The 22,872-nt window shown below is 35.7% G+C and overlaps 1 protein-coding gene across 5 annotated transcripts in view; it reads right to left on the bottom strand.

Annotated features, from left to right (window-relative positions):
* LOC106664767 (multiple C2 and transmembrane domain-containing protein) overlaps positions 1–18,906 on the bottom strand; it is a 131,078-nt gene extending 112,172 nt beyond the window's left edge. For 2 of the 5 annotated variants that reach the window (XM_014390758.2, XM_014390759.2), the window contains exon 1: positions 18,769–18,906. In XM_014390758.2, the coding sequence (XP_014246244.1) occupies positions 18,769–18,787 (19 nt within the window). In that variant the 5' untranslated portion in view covers positions 18,788–18,906. The remainder of the gene's footprint in view (positions 1–18,768) is intronic. The other 3 variants (XM_024228152.1, XM_024228155.1, XM_024228154.1) reach the window with 2 other exon arrangements.
* Positions 18,907–22,872: the final 3,966 nt, after the last annotated feature.

The raw sequence follows: 22,872 nt of genomic DNA, 5'->3' as shown, positions 1-22,872 counted from the left end.
GCTTTCCATGGGTCTAGCTTTCCCAGCCACCCTTATAAACGTATACGTTTCCTACCCATTTCTTATCAACTTATCCTGAAATCCTATTTAACTTGTTGCTTCAGAGTGACGTGCAGCAGCAAATACTCACATATGGGCAGATACAAGCCGGCGCCCCACAAAAGAGCATTCTTAGTCCCATCCTTACCTTTTAAACTACTGACTTCCACCACCATAATTATCAACGCAATTTAGCCTGGTTAGGGATGGTTAGGTTTGGTGATTAATTTTGCTTTCTAGACCGAATCCTATCCAAGCAACCGTCAACATCCGAGAACACTTTGAGGATAAAGGATAAAATCTTCTATAGGCCACGTTTCAAGCGTTCACTATCCAACCTAGATACACACAGAATCCGATCAATAAAAGCCGCCGTCTTACAGGCGAGCATTTTTAGTCCCACCCTGATTACCATTTACACGACAGACTTCCGGGACGGTCATTACCAACACAATATTGCCGTCTAACCCGAATCCTTTGCAAGCAACTTCCAACAAACAAAACACTTTGAGCTTATAGACTGGTCTCACTATGATGGCCAAAAACCTGGAAAGATCCTTTTAAAGCGTTTAATCCTCATCCTTGTCTGGCACCCAGGTATCTTTATAACCTTAACGAAATATAAATTCTGAAATTGCCATAAAAATAAAGAACCTTATTAGGTGAATTTCCTTTTGTTTTTATTTCTTCAAGTAACTTTGTCAGTGAAGTTTCACTTGAGAAATCATGTGTAACAATATTTGCCGCAAAACCAGCCTTCTATTGTCATGAAGGACTTTCAGCTGAATTTTTAATAATTAATTAGAGTTCGTTTACGGAAATTACGTACAATAGATCATCTCATTTAGGAAAAAGTTGTGTTTTTAGTTAATTATTTTCCAATGTAACATATCTCGGACTAAAAGGGTATCTGTTTTGTACCGGTTTATTAACGAAATAAAAAACGTTGTCGTTGGAAAAAATAAAATTTCTCATAGCAATATATATTATTGGGTTGTCCGGAAAATAATGCAGGATTTTAAGTTTTCATTAAAAAAAATCTATATAAAATATTCTGTTTACGTTTACAGGATTACTCATTTGTATGAATGTCAACACTTATTAATCCTCTTCCAAATGATATTGTTTGTTTACCTCTGTAGCATTCCGCTACTTGGAAATAATTCAGTCATCCTTATAATGTCAAAGCGAGAATTTCGTACGATTTTCTTTTACGAGTTTAAACTCGGCCGAAGCGGAGCCCAAACGGCTAGAAACATTAACCAAGTCTGGGGCGAGGGTTGTGTTAATGAGTGCACTGTGCAAAGGTGGTTTAAAAAATTTCGGGAGGGAGATTTCAGCCTTGAAGATGAAGAAGGTCGTGGAAGGCCTTCCTCTCTTAATGATGATGTTCTGCGATCAGTGGTGGAAGAAAACCCCAAAACAACTGTTCGAGAACTTGCAGAGCAACTCAAAGTCAGTAAAACGACCGTCGCTGACCACCTCAAGGCGATTGGAAAAGTGAAAAAACTCGAAAATTGGGTTCCACACTCATTAAACGATCGCCAAAAAAATCAGCGCTTTGATGTTTGTGCATCACTTCTTTGTCGAAACAAAAATGACCCATTTCTGGCCAGAATTGTTACATGTGACGAAAAGTGGATTCTCTACGATAACACTAGACGTTCTGGACAGTGGCTCGACAAAGGAGAAGCTCCAATACATTTTCCAAAGCCCCCAACTCATCAAAAAAAGGTAATGGTTACGGTATGGTGGGCTTCATTTGGTTTAATACACTACAGCTTCTTAAATCCTGGCGAAACCATCAATGCTGAATCATACTGTAACCAAATTAATACCATGCATCAGAAATTGGCAGTAATGAAGCCCTCTTTGGTCAATCGGAAAGGGCCCATTTTGTTGCATGACAACGCTCGACCACATGTGTCACGTGTAACGTCACAAAAATTATTGGAGCTTGGCTATGAAACTTTGCCTCACCCACCCTACTCTCCGGACCTCTCGCCTACTGACTACCATTTTTTTAGACACCTGGACCACTACTTACAACACATAATATTCAAAAATCAAACGGAACTGGAAAATGCATTTATTGACTTTATCAATTCTAAAAATTCTGAATTCTACTCAGACGGAATTAATAAGTTACCAACACGTTGGGAGAAATGTATTGAGAGTATGGGAAATTATTTTGATTAAAGAACATTGCTTTAAAGTAACTAGTTTCTTTTTTTTTTGTTTAATACCAAAATCCTGCATTATTTTCCGGACAACCCAATATAATGACAGAATACCTTTTAATTATTGATTTTTCTAACTTTATGGTCATAAAAGTGAATTATTTAAATTATTAGATGGAACCAAGTTTCTCCAGAAAGATTCTGGTCAATAGAGTGTCAAATTAATCCAAATTTGTTTGGTAGTCATAATTGACCATATTAATTATTCTTTTTATTTAAGGTTTTTGGTTGAGATGAAAAATTGTTGTCACGAGCGAGATTCGAACCCACGACCTTCGGCTCAATACGCCGCAGTCACGATAGACCAAAAACCTTTAACTTGGAGAGAAGGCGGCAATACTCCTATAAGTCAAGGATGGAAAAAATGACTCCTAAAACTCAACTGTTGGATGGTGCTGTGGTATGAACGAAAGCCAAATTGGTAGTTTGGTATGTATTATGTTTTGAAAGTTTTTTTAAGGTAAATAATAACTTTTTTATTTCATTTGGAGTAATAGGTTTCGGAGGAGGACATAAAGGTTTGTCTACTGAGTGTGTGTGGTCCAATATGTCAGATTATGGACTGTAAAGGGTTAAAAAGTTGTACTGGTGTTTGTCTGATTGTAGTTTTGTCCATTTAATCAAAAATTACGAATTTCATTTTTGTTTTCTTTTTTATTTAAATTTTTTCTAAACAAATTCGAGTCAATTCTATGATATTAGGGTTAATAAATCCGTTCACGGAATGGTTCCAGTATAAAAATGGGAGGTCAAATAAATGTGGATCTTGGTACGATAAATGTACTAAAAAGGCTGTTTTTGGCCTTAAAACTATAAATCATCAGCGTTGTTATTATTAAAATACCCAAAACTCATTAACTAACTCGTTAACAATAATTAACCACACATTTTTTTCCCTTTCCAAACTGAAAAGGATCACCAAGAAAATGAGAAAACAGGTTTTTCTTCTTCTTCTTTTTTGTAACTCTTTCTTTAGAAAGTATTTATTTACATGTTATCGGTGTAGATTTTTTTAAGCTTTTTCCTCAGGTTTATTACGTCCACTAATTGTAAGATGGAACCCGGCTTCTCTCAATTAAGTTATTCATCCCAACAGGACACAGAATAATTTATAATAAATAATAATAATTTATAACTTTATAACTTATTATTAATAAACGTAAAATAAAAACTGCAACATTACCGATCCTCTCGTCTGAAAAAGGTGCAAAACATTGACGCGCATTGATGATTTAACGGGCGACGACACGAAGTCCGCTCTGGGATACTTAGCATAACGCTAATCATGCAAACCTCTATAAATAACAGTTTCATACGCGCCCTTGATTCCATCTATCCACGCCTTTCTTTTCCGGCTTCGACGCTTGGCAAGCTGCTTTTAAAAGTTTTTTAAAATTAAATAACACCGTGGGATTAAAATGAGCTTAAAGATAAATTCAGCCAATGTTAGGGTGATCAGTGTCCACATCGAGACCATTAAACTTCAAAGTCAGTAAGAAAATGCTGACTAATGTGAGTAGAGATTTTTTTTTCTTGAAAAACCTGTGCATCATCATGACGATAACAATAATACGGGACTTCCCCTTAACGGAGAACCTGTTTGTACTCGGAATACCATCAGCGATTGCCTCTGCATAAATGCTTTCGACCGTTAGTCAGTTTATCTTTATCCTAGTTGCCAAGATGGTTTACAATAAATAAAAGTATATTTACCAAGCACGAGTTTTAGCATGGTATTAAATTCAAAATTGTTTTGAAATTAAATCAGTAAATGGTTTTTTGGGGGGGTTGATGATGCGACAAAAACGTGCACAAGCTAGGACGTGTCTGACCCATCGTAATTTCCCACAAAATGAAAATGATTCACATAAAATAAATCCCGTCAAAGAAGGGGCATTCTAGTAGTCATTTTCGGTAGGGAAGTCGGGAAAATTTGTTGGACCTGGGCAGGGAGTGTAATTGAACTTACGTCTTCTGCAATTAACTTCACGAGCCAAAACTACTGAAAATTGTCAACCAGTCAGTACCATTTTCCCGTCAAATTAACCCTTTTTAACATCAAATTAACCTTTTTTTAATTTCAAATTAATTATTTTACGGGGATTGGCAACAGCAGAGTCCATATCAACGCCCGATGAGCCGATATTTTAAAAAAAGCCCGTTTGTAAGTATGTCGAGGTCGGGTTCAAATGCAGGGCCGCTGGATTCGAACCCCGGACCTTTACCTTACAGCAGGGCTTCCCAAACTTTTTCCCCTTTCACAGAACAAAATCCAGGGCGGCCCCCTCTCATTCAAATATTTATAATTAAATGCTTATAGTATGTAGTAAATTAACGTTTTATAAATTAGCCAGCCCATTCCTAATTAGGTGATGGAGGAGGATATCACTATGAAAACAAAACATTAGATTGGCGTACTTAACCTTATTTTCAAAATCTGGAACACAAAAATCAAATTTGTCAGAACGAAATCAATAGTTTTGTAAAACCCAAACCAATTTCAAAAGTAATACAACATTAACTAAAAATTCACTAATTTCGTGGTCCGCTTGACCAATTAATATATTACAATTAATTAAGGTTTTTAGTTGAGATAAAAAAGTCAGGTCATTTGTCGTCGAGAATCCAATCCGATTACACGACATTTGAAAAATAGCAAAAAGGAGGGAAAATTCAAAAGGTGGGGTTGAGATGGGAAGTTAGTGTCCGAGTGGATCGAGGTCACGATAGCTCAAGTGGGAGAGCAGCGNCGGTTGAGATGGGAAGTTAGTGCCCGAGGGGATCGAGGTCACGATAGCTCAAGTGGTAGAGCAGCGGCGTATCAAGCCGAAGATCGTGGGTTCGAATCCCGCTTGTGATACTGACTTTTTTATTTCAAACCTTAATTAATTGAAAGATAATAGGTCAAGCGGACCACGAACCTAGTGAATTCTATACAAGACATTGCGGCCATTTTCTTAAGCATGGAACAATCCAAGCCATCCAATATCCAGCGCATCCAATGAATTAAAGGGTAGAGTGAGATTGTTTTAATCTTCACAGTTTGGATATGTTGGGTTTAATTTCTGACAGCAGGAGACGGATGTCAGGTACAGCATCCAGTCAGCTTCGGTTTAGCTTGTGGCTGTGTAGATTGAAAATCCGGATTCGCATAGGTAAATTGTGGCAAATGGAAGAAGAACACGTTTTGCTTTTTCAACAAGTGGTTTGAAGTAGATTTGAAAGTAGAGCCTGAAGTAATATCTATCAAAATTCGTATTCACTTGAAGATAGACTAGTTGGCTTTGTCGAAACAGAAAACGGTTTGACCACCCATTCATGGTCTTGCAGCATTGTATTTCGAGCTGTTAGGACGTAGTGCTCAAAAGACATTTCCAAACTTCGAAGGTGTTCACATATTTCATCGATCAACGAAAAAATTGGACATGTTGGGTTTAATTTTTGATAATTTTTGATAGCTGGAAACGGATGTCGGGTTCTTCTTATAGGCAGCTTTTGTATTTAGTTTTGGTGGTTGTATAGATAGAAAATCTGGATTCGCAGAGGTATGTTGTGGCAAATGGAACAAGTTTCGCTTTTTCAACGAGCAGTTGAAATTTTTTGTTTTCCAGATGGAGTCAAAAATGTGGGTAACCATCGGACTCGAAAGAAGATTTCAAGGTGGGGTCTGAAGCAATGTTTTGACACTTTCGTATTCACTTAAAGATAGACTGGTTGGCTTTGTCGAAATTGCAGCATTGTATCTGAAGTTGTTGGGAAGTAGTGGTCAAAGGACATCTCCAAACTTCAAAGGTGTACAATTTTGTCAATCAACGTGCCGTTTGTAAGCCCCAGTTTGTTTTCGTTTAAAACATCATTTAACACAGAAAAACACTCCACCTCTTCCTTCTCAACAGATTCAACCCAAAACCGGATATTTGTTTTGAAGGCGTGAACTTTGTCATTAGAATCGAAAGTTGTGATACGCTTCTCTTGCAAAGAAAGACTCAACTCATTCATTTTCATGAAAATATCTGTTAAATACGACAGTATACATTGGCATTTCTTTTTATTGAAAACGTTGGCCAATCTGACATTATATTCCAACAACAGAAATAAGACTTCAGAACGTAATTCCGGTAATCGTGAGAGTACTTTCCCACGAGACAGCCACCTCATTTCTGTATGGAGACGCATGGAATGATGAAGGCTTCCCATATCGTCACATAGTATTGTGAAAGGTCTTGACTTCAATGGCCGCGACTTGATATCATTAATAATTTGAACAAACTCATCCGATATTTTTTTTAAAGAGGCTGGCATATGTTTCATAGCTAAAGCATGCCTGTCAGAACACAATGCCTGCTACAGCAATCCTTCATTAATCTTAAGTTTTAATAATCACTCAGATCGTTCGGCCAATCATTGCTTTTGCCCCATCTGTGCACACATCAATGCAATTAGCCCATGGAATTTCGTTAGTTGGGAAAAATTCGACTGTCAAACGGAATATTGCGGCACCTGTTGCATTGGCAGGAAGTGCTTTCCACAAGAGAAGATCGAAACATTCCGAGTATTCACAACGGGCGAAGGACCCGCGACGTCAGTTAATTTGTCGATCTGGAGAGAAAATGAATGGTGTTGGACGGGAGGAACCAGCAATTCTTTCACACCATTTGATAAATCAAGTATCCGTCTTTTGACAGTATTGTTTGATAATGGCACCGAACGTATAAGTTTTCCTGTTTTTTCGTCAACCATGCAAGATAGAGTATAACACACCGTACTATGAGGGTTTCAACGATGGTATGAGCTTTACCTAACTGTGCCACTTGATAACTTAACAGGGAAGAGCTATCAGTGAATTTTCATTAACAGTTTTTGCATGAGTTTTAATGAAGTTTCAGAAGCAGCCAGTTCAGCGCTTCTTCACGAAAACATCAGTCTGTTTCTCCCTGAGGTGAAGTCGATACAATTTAACTTGAACTATTCAACTGCTTGGAAGGACTTTCGCGCAAATCACACACTGAGCTTTACCCTCGTTAGCCTCTATAAATCCCAAATCTAAGTAGCTGTCATGATACTTATGCTTTTTAGATATTCCACTTTCACTGGCACTTTGACCTGCACCTATTCGGAGACTAGACTAGTAGGATTTGAGCATCCTGGATCTTGCTGAGGTTCTTCATCTGAAAGCTGTTCTTTTTTCACTACTTGTGATTAACTTTTTTAACTTCAAATTAAACTTTTTCAACTTCAAATTAAGCTTTTTTAACTTTAAATTAACCTTTTCTTCATTTCAAATTAACCTTTTTAACCCGAAACTAACTTTTTTAACTTCAAATTAAACTTTTCTTCACATTAACCTTATTTTAACTTCAAATTAACCTCATTTTAACCTCAAGTTAACTATTTCAAATTAACCTATTTAACATAAAATTAACCTTTTTAAATTCACATTAACCATATTTTAATTTCTTTAAATTAACCGTATTTTAACTTTAAATTAACCCTTTCTAATTCCAAATTAACCTTTTTAACTTCACGTTAACCTCATTTTAATTTCAAATTAACCTTATTTTAACGTCAAATTAACACTTTAATTTCAAATTAACCTTTTTAACTTCAACCATTTCATTTCAAATTAACCCTTTTTAACTTCAAATAAATATTTTTAACTTCAAATTAACACTTTTTAATTTCAAATTAATCCTTTCTTTTGAAGCATTAAACAAAATTAAGAGACCTCGTGAAAATTAATTACATGTAAATATAAAAATTAAATTTAAAAAACTAAATATAAAAACAAATTAACCTTTTTTAAATTCACATTTAACTTTAAATTAACCTTTTTCATTTCAAATTAACCTTTTTCATTAACTTCAAATTAACCTTTTTTAACTTCACATTAACCTTATTTTAATTTCAAATTAACCATTTCTTCAGTTCAAATTAACCTTTTTAACTTCAAATTAACGTTTTTTTAACATCACATTAACCTTATTTTAACTTCAAATTAACCTTATTTTAACTTCAAACTAACCTTTTCTTCATTTCAAATTAACTTTTTTAACTTCAATTCAACCTTATTTTCACTTCAAATTAACCTTATTTTAACTTCAAACTAACCTTTTCTTCATTTCAAATTAACTTTTTTAACTTCAATTCAACCTTATTTTAAATTCAAATTAACCTTATTTAACTTCACGTTAACCTCATTTTAACTTCAAATTAACCTTATTTTAACGTCAATTTACGCTTTTTAACTTCACGTTAACCTTATTTTAACGTCAAATTAACACTTTTTAATTTCAAATTATCATTTTTAACCTATTCATTTCAAATTACCTTTTTTACTTCAAATTAACCTTTATTAACTTGAAATAAAAAATTTTAACTTGAAATTAACACTATTAATTTCAAATTAATCCTTTCTTTAAAGCATTAAACAAACTTAGGGGACCTCGTAAAAATTAATTAAACGAATGTATAAAAATTAAATATAAAAAAATCATTCTTCTATTAATTCACGATTTTTTTATAATATGAAAAAATTATTCATAAAGTTTTTATAATTAATTTATATAACTTTTAATTTTAATCGTAATTAATTTTCATATGATATTTTAGATATACACCCATTTCATATTTTATAATATGACTAGTATAATTTTAGTATGAGATGTTCGTCTATGCTATTGAAAGGTCTCATAAAATCCAGGAAAAAACGACACATTTTTCATCACAATCAAAACTTAATTTTGTCCGGTTTTAATGGTTATGGAATAAACAACTACTGGCGATACACTTTTTAATTTTCATTTTCTTAAACAAATAAAAACGTACGATCATTAAAACAATTTTTTAAACATCAATGAAATATCTTTTTAAGATTTGTTAGTTGAAGACAGTTTGGTCCTTACTAAACTTTCTGATTGAAAAAGTCTCGAGGACAATTATTTCTTTTTGTCAAAGCTGATAAAAATATCCCGCAAGCAACAGGGTAAAGTAAGCAAACAAACAAGTTACAGATATAAAAGCCACTTGATCAAGCCACAGACAAAATGAAGGTGGCGAAATGCCAAGAGTGACAAACCAAAAGATCGATGAAATGCCAGAATAATCTTAAATGGCCAAACTGATAATATTGAAGGCTCGTATCAAATGTATCGAGATAAAAGAAAAAAAAATTACTTCGATGAGTTTACAAAAGATGTACAATTGAATGTCAATATAATTTATTTATAAATAAAAATTTTAATTTTTTTCTTTAAACTATCCTCTAGTTCCACGCATGAATCATGTTTTTTTTATTTTCATTTTATTTTTTTAATGACCTTTGCTTATCGCAGATATTATTTTTAGGAATTTCAAGAACGATTAAATTTTTTTCATTTGAAGAATTTAATCAGGTTTCGATTATAGGCTTGATAATGGCAATTTCTCCATGAAAGTGACTCAAGCACAAATAATGATTTTTCCTTATCGAGTTAACGTTTTATTATGTTTTCTTTTCAATCCGGTAACGGGTCAAGATAAAAAATAAAAAATTTAAGCACATAAAGGCACATGGAGTGAAAATAAAAATAAACGAAAACAAAGAGATGAACTTTTGGGCCAAAAGATAATACATAAAATTATATGTACCTAATAATATTACAAAGGTCAAGTCATTTGCAAAAGCGTTTAGGGCTGATGGGACAAGCCATTAATATAAAGAACAAAAAGGGTAGGACCCAGTACAAACCCCTGGGTTAGTCCGTGTTCAATAATTTTATTAGTGATTAAAGTGATATCGTCCTGATCCACAAATCATCTCAGTTTTTGGATTAAATATTTGGTGATCTGGCGTACCAAATGGCTTGGTTTTTTTTTATATATAAAATAAACCTGCTACCTTTGTCAGCATTCATAATTATAGAGACTATTACAAAGTGAACATAATTGAGCCTTTTCTTCCAAGATTGAACAGTTTAAATATATATAAAAAATTAATAACGAGAATAACAAGGTTTGGCCATGATGAAGATGAAGGGTCATAAAAGGGTCAGATAATTCATCATCATCTCTATACTGTGGGTCGATCATTCGTTCTTCATAATGTGTGGTGATTAGTGACCGTTAATCGATGATTATTCAGAGCGCATCTCACGATCTCTGAATAATCATGTTCTTCTGACCAGTTAGTTTCAAATATTATCAATTGAAAACCGGAAATTTTAGTCGATATCGTCCTCTTCCATAAGAATGTTCCATGATTAAAACAACAAAGCATATGTATGACAATTATAATTGGGATGTGTATATGTTTAGGCAGAATGTCACGTGAGCATTTTTGACACCCATAGCACATTATTGAACGGCCTGCAACTAGAAAGAAATTAAATTTCCTTATAACCTGAATTTTAGAAACCTGCATCGGAAATAGGCTTGCCCACACACTATTAAACCCAAGTTTGCCGAAAGAGACTTTTGCAGATAAGCAATTTCAACGGACTTTTCTCAACAACAATATCCTCCCCGTGTCAAGTTCGAATCCCCAATTTAAAAGTGGAAACGTGTGAAAATTAAGAAAGTTCTACATGCTATCAAGCCCAAAGTTCTCTAAGTACTTTTAACCAACGTAGACATGGTTACAACATTACCTCGGAACTCTAGACCACCGTTTAATAAAGTGAGTCTTGTTGTTAAAAATAATAACCTTCTGTGTTGATGGAGTTGATTTTAATTTTCTATTTTCTAACACAAACTAGGACAAACTTTAAACAAAATTCACTAATTTCGTTGTCCGCTTGACCTATTAATATATTATAATTAATTATGGTTTTTAGTTGAGATAAAAAAGTCAATGGCACGAGCGGGATTCGAACCCACGATCTTCGGCTTGATACGCCGCTGCTCTACCACTTGAGCTATCGTGACCTCGATCCACTGGACACCACTTCCCATCTCAACCGCACCTTTTGAATTTCCCTCCTTTTTGCCATTGTCCGAGTGGATCGAGGTCACGATAGCTCAAGTGGTAGAGCAGCGGCGTATCAAGCCGAAGATCGTGGGTTCGAATCCCACTCGTGCCATTGACTTTTTTATCTCAACTAAAAACCATAATTAATTATAATATTTAAACAAAATCAAAACCAACCATTGAATCAATGTATATTGATGTGATCCTAGCAGATGTGCGGGTAAACTAACAATTTTTTAAATATTCATATTTTTAACACTACATTCATTCGATACAATAAGTAAAATTAATCCAGTGATGAAAGCCGTTAGAACATAGAGTTCGAAAGGGTCTATCCTAGGAGCAGCAGCAGTGACGATGAACTATATAAGTCGGTTAGAGTTATGCTTTAGTGAACTGGGATGTTGGTGACCCTGAGAAGGGCCGGTGTTATGGGTGGAGCTGTTGGTTGAAGTCCGTGGAATGATGACGATGAGGTGGATGGGCTGTTGGGAGTTCGAGAGATAAGTGCTGTTGTGATACTTGCTGTTGCGACTTGCTCCATTAATGAGTGTCGGATGAGTTGCCGTAGACGAGTCTGTAATCTGCACTAACTAGGTTAAGCTGCTGCTTATATACAGAGGTGTCGCAAGCTCATTGACTTCAGCATGAAAGGCGAAGCCATTTTTTGAGAAGTGGTGACTAACCTAGTAAATAACTTGTTAACCAGGCAGTTACTAAAATGTCTTACAGAAGGGCTCCAACTAACCATTGGGTGTTGCGGACGAAGAGTCAAATTACTTTACAATACATTTTTCATATTATTTTCAATTAACAAATCATGGGCTACGCGTGATTCGGTCCCGGACCGCAAACATGGCAAATACGAGTCGGCCACCGCAGTCCCCAGTCACCAAAATGTAGTTGGAGACATAGTGAGTGATTATTGTTCCGAGGATTTTAGATTTAAGGGATTGAATTTGGTTAAGGTTGGAACTTTTAGCAGTCGCGTCAAATCCTTATGTCGAGGTACACATTGATTGTCAACAGTGCCACCGTGTTGTGGAAATCACCGCTCGGAGATCGTCATCGACTTCGATCAGGTTTTAATCATCGCACTAGCGGTTGCTCTGGAAATCCAAGGGCATCCTTCCTAATACTTCAGTCTTTCCTGGCCTGGTACTTTATAGAATGGATTCTCTCACTCTCCTCACAAATCCACGGGCGCGTTCAGGGTAGCGTCATCGGTCCGTTACTGTACTGAGTATATACTGCTAATATCCCTTTCCATCCCGACACGACTATCCTAACATACGCTGACAATATTGCCATTCTATCCTCCAGCTCCGACCCCGTTTAGATCACCAAAACCTCCATACATACCATATTCAGGGTGGTTCGAAAAATGGCGAATCGAACACAGCACTTCAAAATCCCAAAACACCCTCCGTCATATCACTCTACTCCGAAGCTATTATAAACCTCACACCAATCCTACCAAAACCGCCACCCTATACCTTGGGCTGTATATAGACATTCGACTGACATGAAACCCCGTACAAGACTAAAAATGACAGAACTGGCATAGAATTGTGGGGTTCAACCAAACCTTGAAATCTCCGTAGAATCTAGGCCTAACAATCACGAATAATATAATTCATTGTCAACCCTCTGTTCTATATTTTTAACCCCTCTAACCATAACGACTTAAATGTTCCCATAGCTATACGGTACCCTTAGAACTAGGTACAGCGCCAAAGTGTTGTGGAAATCATCGCATCCTCCCAGGAGAAGAAGGAATGCTGCCTTATTCTGGTTTCGGACTCGGCGATATGTTGTATTTTTGGAAGAAATCTGAGCAGTGGATTATTCCTGACCATTTTCATAGCATTCCATTTTCAACTGACATTCTCCAGTAATTAAAAATCATCGAGAGCCAAAGGCTCTACCTTTTAAAGACATCCTAGAATGGAAACATCTGAACCAATAATTTGACGAACTATGTGTTTTAGTGTTTTTTGTTTGTCTTTGATATTGTGTTGTGTATGATTTTCAGATAAATTTTCAGTGCTAGATAGTTGAGTGTGTATTTTCACACAAATGACAAAAATAACAAGATCATAGACGTATAAAAGATCAAAAATAAAGCATGGTCTAAAAAATGAAGTTCCGTCGCACGATTAAAAATTGGGCTCTCAGAAACATTGCATTCCAAGGGAAAATTTTTGTTTAGTCATTACAAGACACATCAGTAAAAACTGTTTTACGTATGCGTTTTATCTAATTTTATCTGATATTTTATATCACATTATTTTTTAACAAAGATTTTTCTATGAATGCGGCTTAACATTTGAAGCCCCGATCTGCGACAGGTATACGATGCAATTCCCTCTTACACTGCATAAATTTCTCTTAAGTTTTGTAGTCAACAGTCTTAAATGAGACGTTCCTTACGAAAATTACAATAGAAAATAAAATTCAGCCACCCGGAGTACATAGTCGAGTGGAGGATCAGTCTATGTAAACAATCATATAAATTATATTAACATAAGAGTCAGATAACGGTATGTATTTGACCTAAGATTTCATTATCACTCCTGTGGTTTCTAATGTTCGTCCTTTTCAATAAACGAAAATCCACCGTAGACTGGAAAAATACTCGAGTCATGAGCTGCGATGTCGGTTCGATAAGCAGGGTGAAACGTATACCTTTTTCTGAACATTATCTTTTAAATAATACGAAGTTTTATCGATTGCTTATGACAGTGCGAACGATGTAATATGACAGTAAACAGTGGATGTAATTTATTAGCGTGAATGGAGAAACTTCTTTCATTCATTCCTCATTGTTATTTATTAGCGACAATGAAAGGGTATTCTTTGAATTTCAATTACTTAGGACAGTGTGAATGATGTCTAATACGTTGATGTAATTTATTAGCGTGAATGGAGAAACTTCTTTCCTTTTTACTCCAAGGAATTTCGAGTATTCTGGGGAAATGTCATTGTTATTTATTAGCTTCAATGAAAGGGTATTCTTTGAATTTCAATTACTTAGGACAGTGTGAATGATGTCTAATATGTTGATGTAATTTATTAGCGTGAATGGAGAAACTTTTTTCCTTTTTACTCCAAGGAATTTCGAGTATTCTGGGGCAATGTCATTGTTATTTATTAGCTTCAATGAAAGGGTATTCTTTGAATTTCAATTACTTAGGACAGTGTGAATGATGTCTAATATGTTGATGTAATTTATTACCGTGAATGGAGAAACTTCTTTCCTTTTTACTCCAAGGAATTTCGAGTATTCTGGGGGAATGTCATTGTTATTTATTAGCGTCAATGAAAGGGTATTCTTTGAATGTCAATTACTTAGGACAGTGTGAATGATGCCCAATATGTGGATGTAATTTATTAGCGCGAATGGAGAAACTTCTTCCCTTTTACCCTAGGAATATCGAGTTTTGTGCGGCTATGGCAATGTTATTTATTAACGTGAATAATAGGGGCTTATTCCTAAATAATCTAGAGGATTTAAGAATGTTATAGGGACTGAATGGAGAGGCTCCATCCCTAATTACAAGAGAATATCGAATACTCTGAAACGCAGTGGAAATTCAATTTATTAGCGAAGAGACTTAGCCTTAATTAACCCGAGGAATATTGAGCCATGTGATGAGATGTCGGGGCTATTAGCAGGGTGAGGCGACCTTTTTCTGAAAAGTTTTCTTATACAATACGACGTTTTGAGCATACTCGCGCAAAAAGTGTAACACTTTTGACAAGACTTGAGGACGAAAACAATACTGTACAACACGATCCACCCGGTATTGTTTATGCAAATCCGGGGGAACAACGACCGGCCCAAATGGCTTGAAACATGAAACCCAATGAATAACATTACGCATATAATGTTTATTTTTGGTAGAAAACGCAGATGTAAGATCATCCGTTTTAATTTGTCTAAGGAAAAAAAGGAAAGAAGTCTTGGCAAGGTGGAAAAAGCCTAAGATATTCATTAAGAGGCTAAGGGTACTTTTATATACGCTGAATGCCGATAAAGTACTGAAACTAACCAGGTCACGAATTCTTTATTGAGCAAACAATTATCAATCCTACGATATTCAACAAAAATATATTTCCTCGAGATCTTGTCACGCTTAGCTCGAAAAATACAGACTTTTCAATTTGTTCGGCGTATTTGCCTCATTCAAAAATTGAATATTTAATAAATTTACAAATTAACCGAATCAAAATTGTTACCTAAAAGATGACTTCCCGAAAAGAAAAGACCATGTTACGAACTAATCACTCCCATCAATTACCTAGAAAAGTCATAACCTTAATAACCTGCCTCTTCAAGTTTACACATAGCCCATATCTTCCATAAGGATGATTCCTAAACATAGAAAACCTACTAGGTCCAACCCATCCGACTTTTCCCCATTTCGGTAAAATACTGGGAAAGATCCTGATGATATGTCAATGTTATTTATTAGCGTGAATGAAAGAGGCTTCTTTCCCAATAATCTGGAAGAATATCGATTGGCGGTGACACACGGAGCGATTTTGACCGAAGCGTTTACCGTGAGAAAAATCGAGGCGGTGCGTCGTTCATTTTTGCATATAAGGGGACGACCCAACGCGTCGGTTTTGAAAACGCCAGGCGGTGAGTGGTACCCAAGTATTGCATCAGCCCTGACACACGCGGCGTTTATTTGAGCTGTTCGTACCCCACTTTCTTGAAGGGTTGTTTGTTTGTCAGTCTTATTTACTTTTAAGATGCAAAAAATAGACGTGGAGAAAAAAATTTGTAATGCGGCATTTTATTTTACTATGTAACTCGTCAAAACTGCCCATTTACATCCTGGTAAAGTTAAAACATTCTTCAGGGTATTTCCTCATCTCTGAAAAATTCTTAAAATGCCCTCTTTCGCTTCTCTTCTCGACAATTGGATGAACCCACATTCTCCTGTGTTTTTTCTCCCTTCTCTTCTTCCAACGATAGTACAACAGAGACACCAGAAGTATCTCTTCATCCATGGGAACTCCATGGGGAATGGGCCAATGCCAGTTCAATAAGATTAATAAATAATAGAATTTTAGCTAATTCTCAACTTCCTGACACCTAGAGCTTTACATATTGATACTTAACCACCACTAAAAATGGGGGGGGGGGAATCTAAGTATTTACAAATTGTACGGTGCTGTACAGTAACACAACCGTTTTTAAAACGAACTCACCTTCCTCCAGGGCCTCTTTTAACTTTACAACTACTTGAAAGTACATCACCCTATAATTAAATTATTTCTACAGCTTTACGGGTACAAAGTATGCGTATGACTGTCGGTGATACATGGTAGTAACTAGTTTAATAAAGATTTTGTTTTGAATATTATCTGGAGGAGGAAGGGGACCTCGTTCAAATCCCAGCTCTGTGCCTTTTAAATTATAGTATGAAAAATGAAAAGTAGTTTAAACCTTCCTTGACTCTGAACAGGAATTACTTTACTTTTATTGATCAGAGGATTGATTTTTTTTTTTGGGGGGGGGAGCGAAACTGGAATCGAACCTACAACTGCAGGATCTGAGCCGAGAGTCTGACACGCTTATTCGGCTACCCGAGATCCCATCTAAATATAAATCAACTTAAATATTTATTTTTAAAGACTATTTTTCAAAACTTCATAGAGAAAAGAAAACCGAATGTGACGTAGTGTGTATATAACTGTGAGATTTCACTTTGTAGCCAGTTCCATGGAATGTTCATCAAAGAAAAAAAAAGTACTGCATGGGGAGAATGGTCTGTAAGGCTGTAACTAAACGCTTCGGTCAAAACCGCTCCGTGTGTCAACGCCCTTACTTGGGGTCATTGTGGATGTTAATTATTAACATTAATTAAGGTTTTTAGTTGAGATAAAAAAGTCAATGGTACGAGCGGGATTTGAATTTTCCCTCCTTTTTGCCATTCAAAAAAAAAAAGGTGGGGTTGAGATGGGAAGTTAGTGTCCGAGTGGATCGAGGTCACGATAGCTGAAGTGGTAGAGCAGCGGCGTATCTAGCCGAAGATCGTGGGTTCGAATCCCGCTCGTACCATTGACTTTTTAATCTCAACTAAAAACCTTAATTAATTGTAATATATTAATTGGTCAAGCGGACCACGAAATTAGTGAATTTAATTATTAACGTAGATGGAGACACTACATCTCTAAACACCCGAGGAATATCGAGTACTCTGGGGCAGTGGGAATGTAATTTATTAGCGTAAATGAAGGGGCTTATGCCTAATTATTCCAAGGAATATGGGGTATTCTGGCGCAGTTTGAATGTAATTTATTAGCGTGAATAGAGGGACTACATGCCTCGGTAATCACGAGGAATACTATTACTCTCTGACAATGTGAATGAAATTTATTAGTGTGAATGGAGAAGCTTCTTCCCTGATCACTCCGAGGAGTATCTAATACTCCGGGGCAGTATGTACGCTAACCAGGCTACCATGATAAATGAATATATTTTTATTATGTGTATATTAATTTTTATCCTTATCTGACGAAGCTGTGAGGTGGAGAGGCAATAATACAACTAGGCTGCAGCGTCAGAAAAATGAATTATTGGGAATAAATTGCCAAAAGGAAAGGAGCATAACAAAGAACGAGAGGGTTGACCATGACCCTAAAACTATCCACAATGTACATTACATTACGACTTAAAAAATAGTATTTGTAATAAAGTGCCGCGTTCCCCAGGCCGGGTATCGGCTATTATAAGCTCACGCATTGTTTCGCGAATGGAGGGTTGTTTTTTTTTCCTATTTTGGCCTGTTTGTTTAAATGACATGGCTATTGACTTTGAGCTTTAGAAACAACAGCTCGATAAGGAGTTGTATAAAGCCTATTTCTATCAATTGGATTAAGGCAAGAACACTAAACGTCTTACAGTGGGCAGAGGAAAAGTTAGCATCTTTTGTTCATGCACACCGCACTCATGTCTATGATGATTAGCATTGTCAAAATGAAGCCATAGAACTCAAGATAAAGAAAGATCAACTTATGGCCTTCAGAATAAGCGAAAGCTTTTAAGATTTCTTTAAATTAAGAAATTTTTAATCGGAAAAAGGCGTGCATGCGTTGCAGAAAAGGCAAAAACGTTCAAAAAAATTTGTCGAACTCAATTCGTATAGAGCATTTAAATTTAAAAAAAAACTCTTTTCAATTCTATTCTTTCTTTGTAAGCTATTAGCCAAATGTATATTTAGACATTTAACGGTTCGTTTACAGTGAAAAATACACAAGTCTTAAAAGATAAACAAAGACAGACATCAGGTCTATCAAACCATAGTAGACATTGGTTAAATAAATCAGGATATTTAAAAAAAAAAAAATAATTGAGATGATCTTTTTGCAGACCAAATTGGTTAAAATTCTAATTTTTGTTTTAAATATAACACCTTTATAATGCGTGTAGTTAAAGGTTCGCGGTGCAGCTAGCTGAAGAAGCGTAGCCGCGTCGTCATCGTTGAAAACGGCGGCGTGTGCGTAAAAAGTTGAAAATATTTTTCGTACCTTTGTACTCCATCTCCATTTTCAAGCTGATCCTTATTCCTCTAAAATTACCGACCTTGATCACCCCACTCCGGTAAAGGAGAGTACCGGCTCATTTCGAGCACGACATACAACTAAACTCAACCGGGACGATACGAGCCCAACTGAGCCCATGAGCAACTCCCACCGGTTTACGTTCGTCGAAGACATTGGACTCGGACAATTATTATTATTTTTCCCATTAAAACGAACTATACATAATTACCTTGCTTTCTTAAAGTATACACAGTAAAAATTGTCGTCGAGAATGTTTTTTTATGTTTTCTTTTTATATCTATAGTGAATATTCACTAGATTCTTAAATCATTGTCTATTTAGTTTTTTAAGTATTCAATATTCAAATTTTCTGTGAAGAAAGTAAATTACATATTTTCTTAAACATTAAATTAGTTCAGTTAATCATTCTTTTTATGTAATGTCTGGGTTCTGATGAAAAAGTTAGTGCCTAGACTTCGATCCACTCGGACACCAACTCCTTATCTCAACCAATACCTTACATAAAAAGAATAATTAATTGAAATAATTAATATGGTCAATTAGACCACTAAACATAAATGGATTAATATAATAAGAAAAGAAGTAATCACTTCAATAACAGTCCCTGCATTCACTTCATAAGTCGCTGAGAATTAAATCCTGATTACACATTTCAAAAATGGTGAAAAGAGGGAAAAATTTGTAAGGTTGTACGGTGAGATGAGGAGTTGGTGACAAGTAGTTAGAGCAGTGGCCTATTGAGCCAAAGGTGGTGGGTTCGAATCCCGCTTGTGACAATAACTTTTTCATCTCAATCAAGACTTTAATAAAAAGTATAATTAATAGAAATAATTTATATGGTCAATTAGACCACTAAACATAGATTGATTAATATAATAAGGACAGAAGTAATCACTTCACTAACAGTCTCTGGATACACTTCATAATTCGCTGAGAATTGATTTCTGATTACACATTTGAAAAATTCGAAAGATTGTAGGTTGAGATGAGGAGTTGGTGTCCGAGGGGATCGAAGTTCGAATCCCGCTCGTGACACTAACTTTTCCATCTAAACAAAGACCTTACATAAAAAGAATAATTAATTGAAATAATTTATATGGTCAATTAGACCACTAAACATAAATGGATTAATATATAATTAGTAAAGAAGAATCACTTCATTAACAGCTCCCCATGGCCACTTCATATAAGTCGCCCACTGAGAATCGAATCCTGATTACACGACATTTGAAAATATGGCAACAAGAGGTAAAAGTCTGGCAGTTCTAGGTTAAGATGAGGAGTTGGTGTCCAAGTGGATCGAAGTCATGATAGCTCAAGTGGTTAGAGCAACAGAGTATTGAGCCGAAGGTCATGGGTTCAAATCACGCTCATGACACTAACTTTTCCAACTAAACCAAGACCTTAGATAAAAAGAATAATTAATTGAAATAATTAAAATGGTCAATTAGACCACTTTTTTTAGAAATGGATTAAATTGGTGTGTAAATCAAAATGCTTATTTTATATTATAAAAGTGGATAAGTAATTAATTGATTACACTCCTAACACAGCACTATTCACAAGGTCAATAGTGATGAAATTGTGGGGCCACTAGTGCTTTAAGGCGTGCAAGTTTGCCAGGAAGGGTTCGGGATGAAAGGCTGGGAGTTAGCATGAGGGACCAGCATATTATGTAGGCTGCTTCAACTTCTTCTTGAGGATAAATGGGATCTGAAATTTTGTGTGGATAGCAAGGTTGGACAGAAATTAGGGAGTATGGGCATGGTTTGAAGGTTTTTGAAGTGGATTCTTTTCATTAAGGAACACTTGGTAGAACCCCACAGTTCAATCTTGTCCAGATTGCAGTATTAATGACTTCTTGATATTTGAGGATAAATGGAACCTTTAGTTTTGAGTGGATAATAAGGTTGGACATGAATTAGGGAGGGTGGGCAATTATTCCAGAGACCAAATTCTTTGGAGGTTGGAACGCTAGGTTGAACCAAACAGTTTAATTCTGTCCAGATTTGCTGCATCTACTTCTTAATGTTCGAGGACAAATGGGATCTGAAGTTTAGTGTGGATAGCAAGGTTAGATTGGAATTAGGAAGTATGCGCAATGATTTGAGGAATTTTGAAGTGTTTTCTTTTGATAATGGAACACTTGGTAGAACCTCACACCACAGTTCAATCGCATCCAGATTGGCTGTATTGATGACTTCTTGATATTTTCTTTAGTTTTGTGTGGATAGTAACACTGGACAAGAAGTAGGGAGGAAAAGAACAAAATTCCCCTTATCTGGGTACCAGGGCATAAAGACAATGAAGAGCCTGATAAATTGTCCTAGGAAAGTTCAATGAAGACACCTATTGGCCGTGAACCTTTTTGGGGCATACTAAACTACCTAAAACCAGATAATGGATTAAAACAAGTCCTCTATTCAATTGCAGTGAAGCCCTAGACAAATGCATGCAAAAAAAGTTCATCAAACAGCTATCGCAGGAACTAACAAGCTACTAAACCTAGGACATGTTAATACTATTATTACATTCACTAATTTCGTGGTCCGCTTGACCAATTAATATATTACAATTAATTAAGGTTTTTAGTCGAGATAAAAAAGTCAATGGCACGAGCGGGATTCGAACCCACGATCTTCGGCTAGATACGCCGCTGCTCTACCACTTGAGCTATCGTGACCTCGATTACACATTTGAAAAATGGCAAAAAAAAAGAGAAAATTCAAAAGGTGCGGTTGAGATGGGAAGTTAATGTCCGAGCGGATCAAGGTCACGATAGCTCAAGTGGTAGAGCAGTGGCGTATCTAGCCGAAGATCGTGGGTTCGAATTCCGCTCGTGTCATTGACTTTTTTATCTTGACTAAAAACCTTAATTAATTGTAACTATTATTACAGTAGGACCGCAGACCCGGGAGACATATGTATACACTCAGAGTAGCAGAAACCTGTACAGATATTTCCAGGAAGAAGAAGAAACAGCAGAATTTGCCTTCTGTAGGTGAGAAGGCACAGGCTGAGACCAACACTCCTAGGAGAGGAAAGACCTGAAGGTTATAGGAGCCATTAAAAAAGCTTTGGGAACAGGTAAAAAGCCTTAAGGCCTAGCTCTACGGAATGGCGAAGATTGGTCGTAGTGCGCAGGTAGTAAAGAGGCCGGCAGACTCCTCTAATCTAATGATATCTTCTTCTGTGAAAGCTCAAGGGCACATCTGAAAGATAATTAGCATAGTAACAACCCTCGCTGTTGTGCCTCCATTTGATTAAGTAGAAATGTTTATATCTTTAATTAGTCAGAAATCGTGTGATGAGGCCTGGTGTGATGTAGGTTTCAGAAAAACATTTTCTTTATCGTGCCGTTTCGATCTTTATTGAGATCATCTTCAGGGCTCAAAGTGTTTGTTTTCTGTGTAATTGGGCCATTCTTGCGTGTCGTGTTGAGAATGCCTTACTTTGAGCTCTGAAGATGATCTCAATAAAGATCGAAACATTGGTACGATAAAGAAAATGTATTTCTGAAACCTACATCACACCAGAACGCATCTCACGATTTCTGAATAATTATCGATTAACAGTCACTAATCACCACACACACGTTTACATATTTTTTTTATCGGTTGTTAAAACACTAAAATTAATTTATTTTAATAAATACTACTTTTCATTTGTTACATTTTAGGAAAGAATAAAAATTTGTTGACATTACATTATACAATACAACAGAAAATAAAAGGGCAAGAAAACTCACAAACAAATGTGTATTTATTGTTTATTAAAATAAATACGTCTCTTATAAAAGTTACAATTAATATCACAATTTGACCTTAAAAAATAACTTTGTACATTAAGATATTGATAGATATTAAAATGCTATCAGTTCTTGCTTTTTGAAATCTTATACAGCTATAGGAAACACAAGATTTCACAGCATGTGACCTAATTTTTAAGGGCACACCACAGCAACATTTAGTTTTAACATTTTTTTTTCTTTTTGGTTTTGGTGAACTTTTACAATCCAAAAAAATTGGTTTGATTTTAAATGGCAGTAAAAAAAGTTAGCCATTTTTT

Source organism: Cimex lectularius, unplaced genomic scaffold (assembly GCF_000648675.2).
Source record: "Cimex lectularius strain Harlan isolate CLEC.00 unplaced genomic scaffold, Clec_2.1 scaffold154, whole genome shotgun sequence".
Lineage (NCBI taxonomy): Eukaryota > Metazoa > Arthropoda > Insecta > Hemiptera > Cimicidae > Cimex > Cimex lectularius.
The sequence above is the reverse complement of the archived record's forward strand: the minus strand, read 5'-3'. Positions and strand labels throughout refer to the sequence as shown.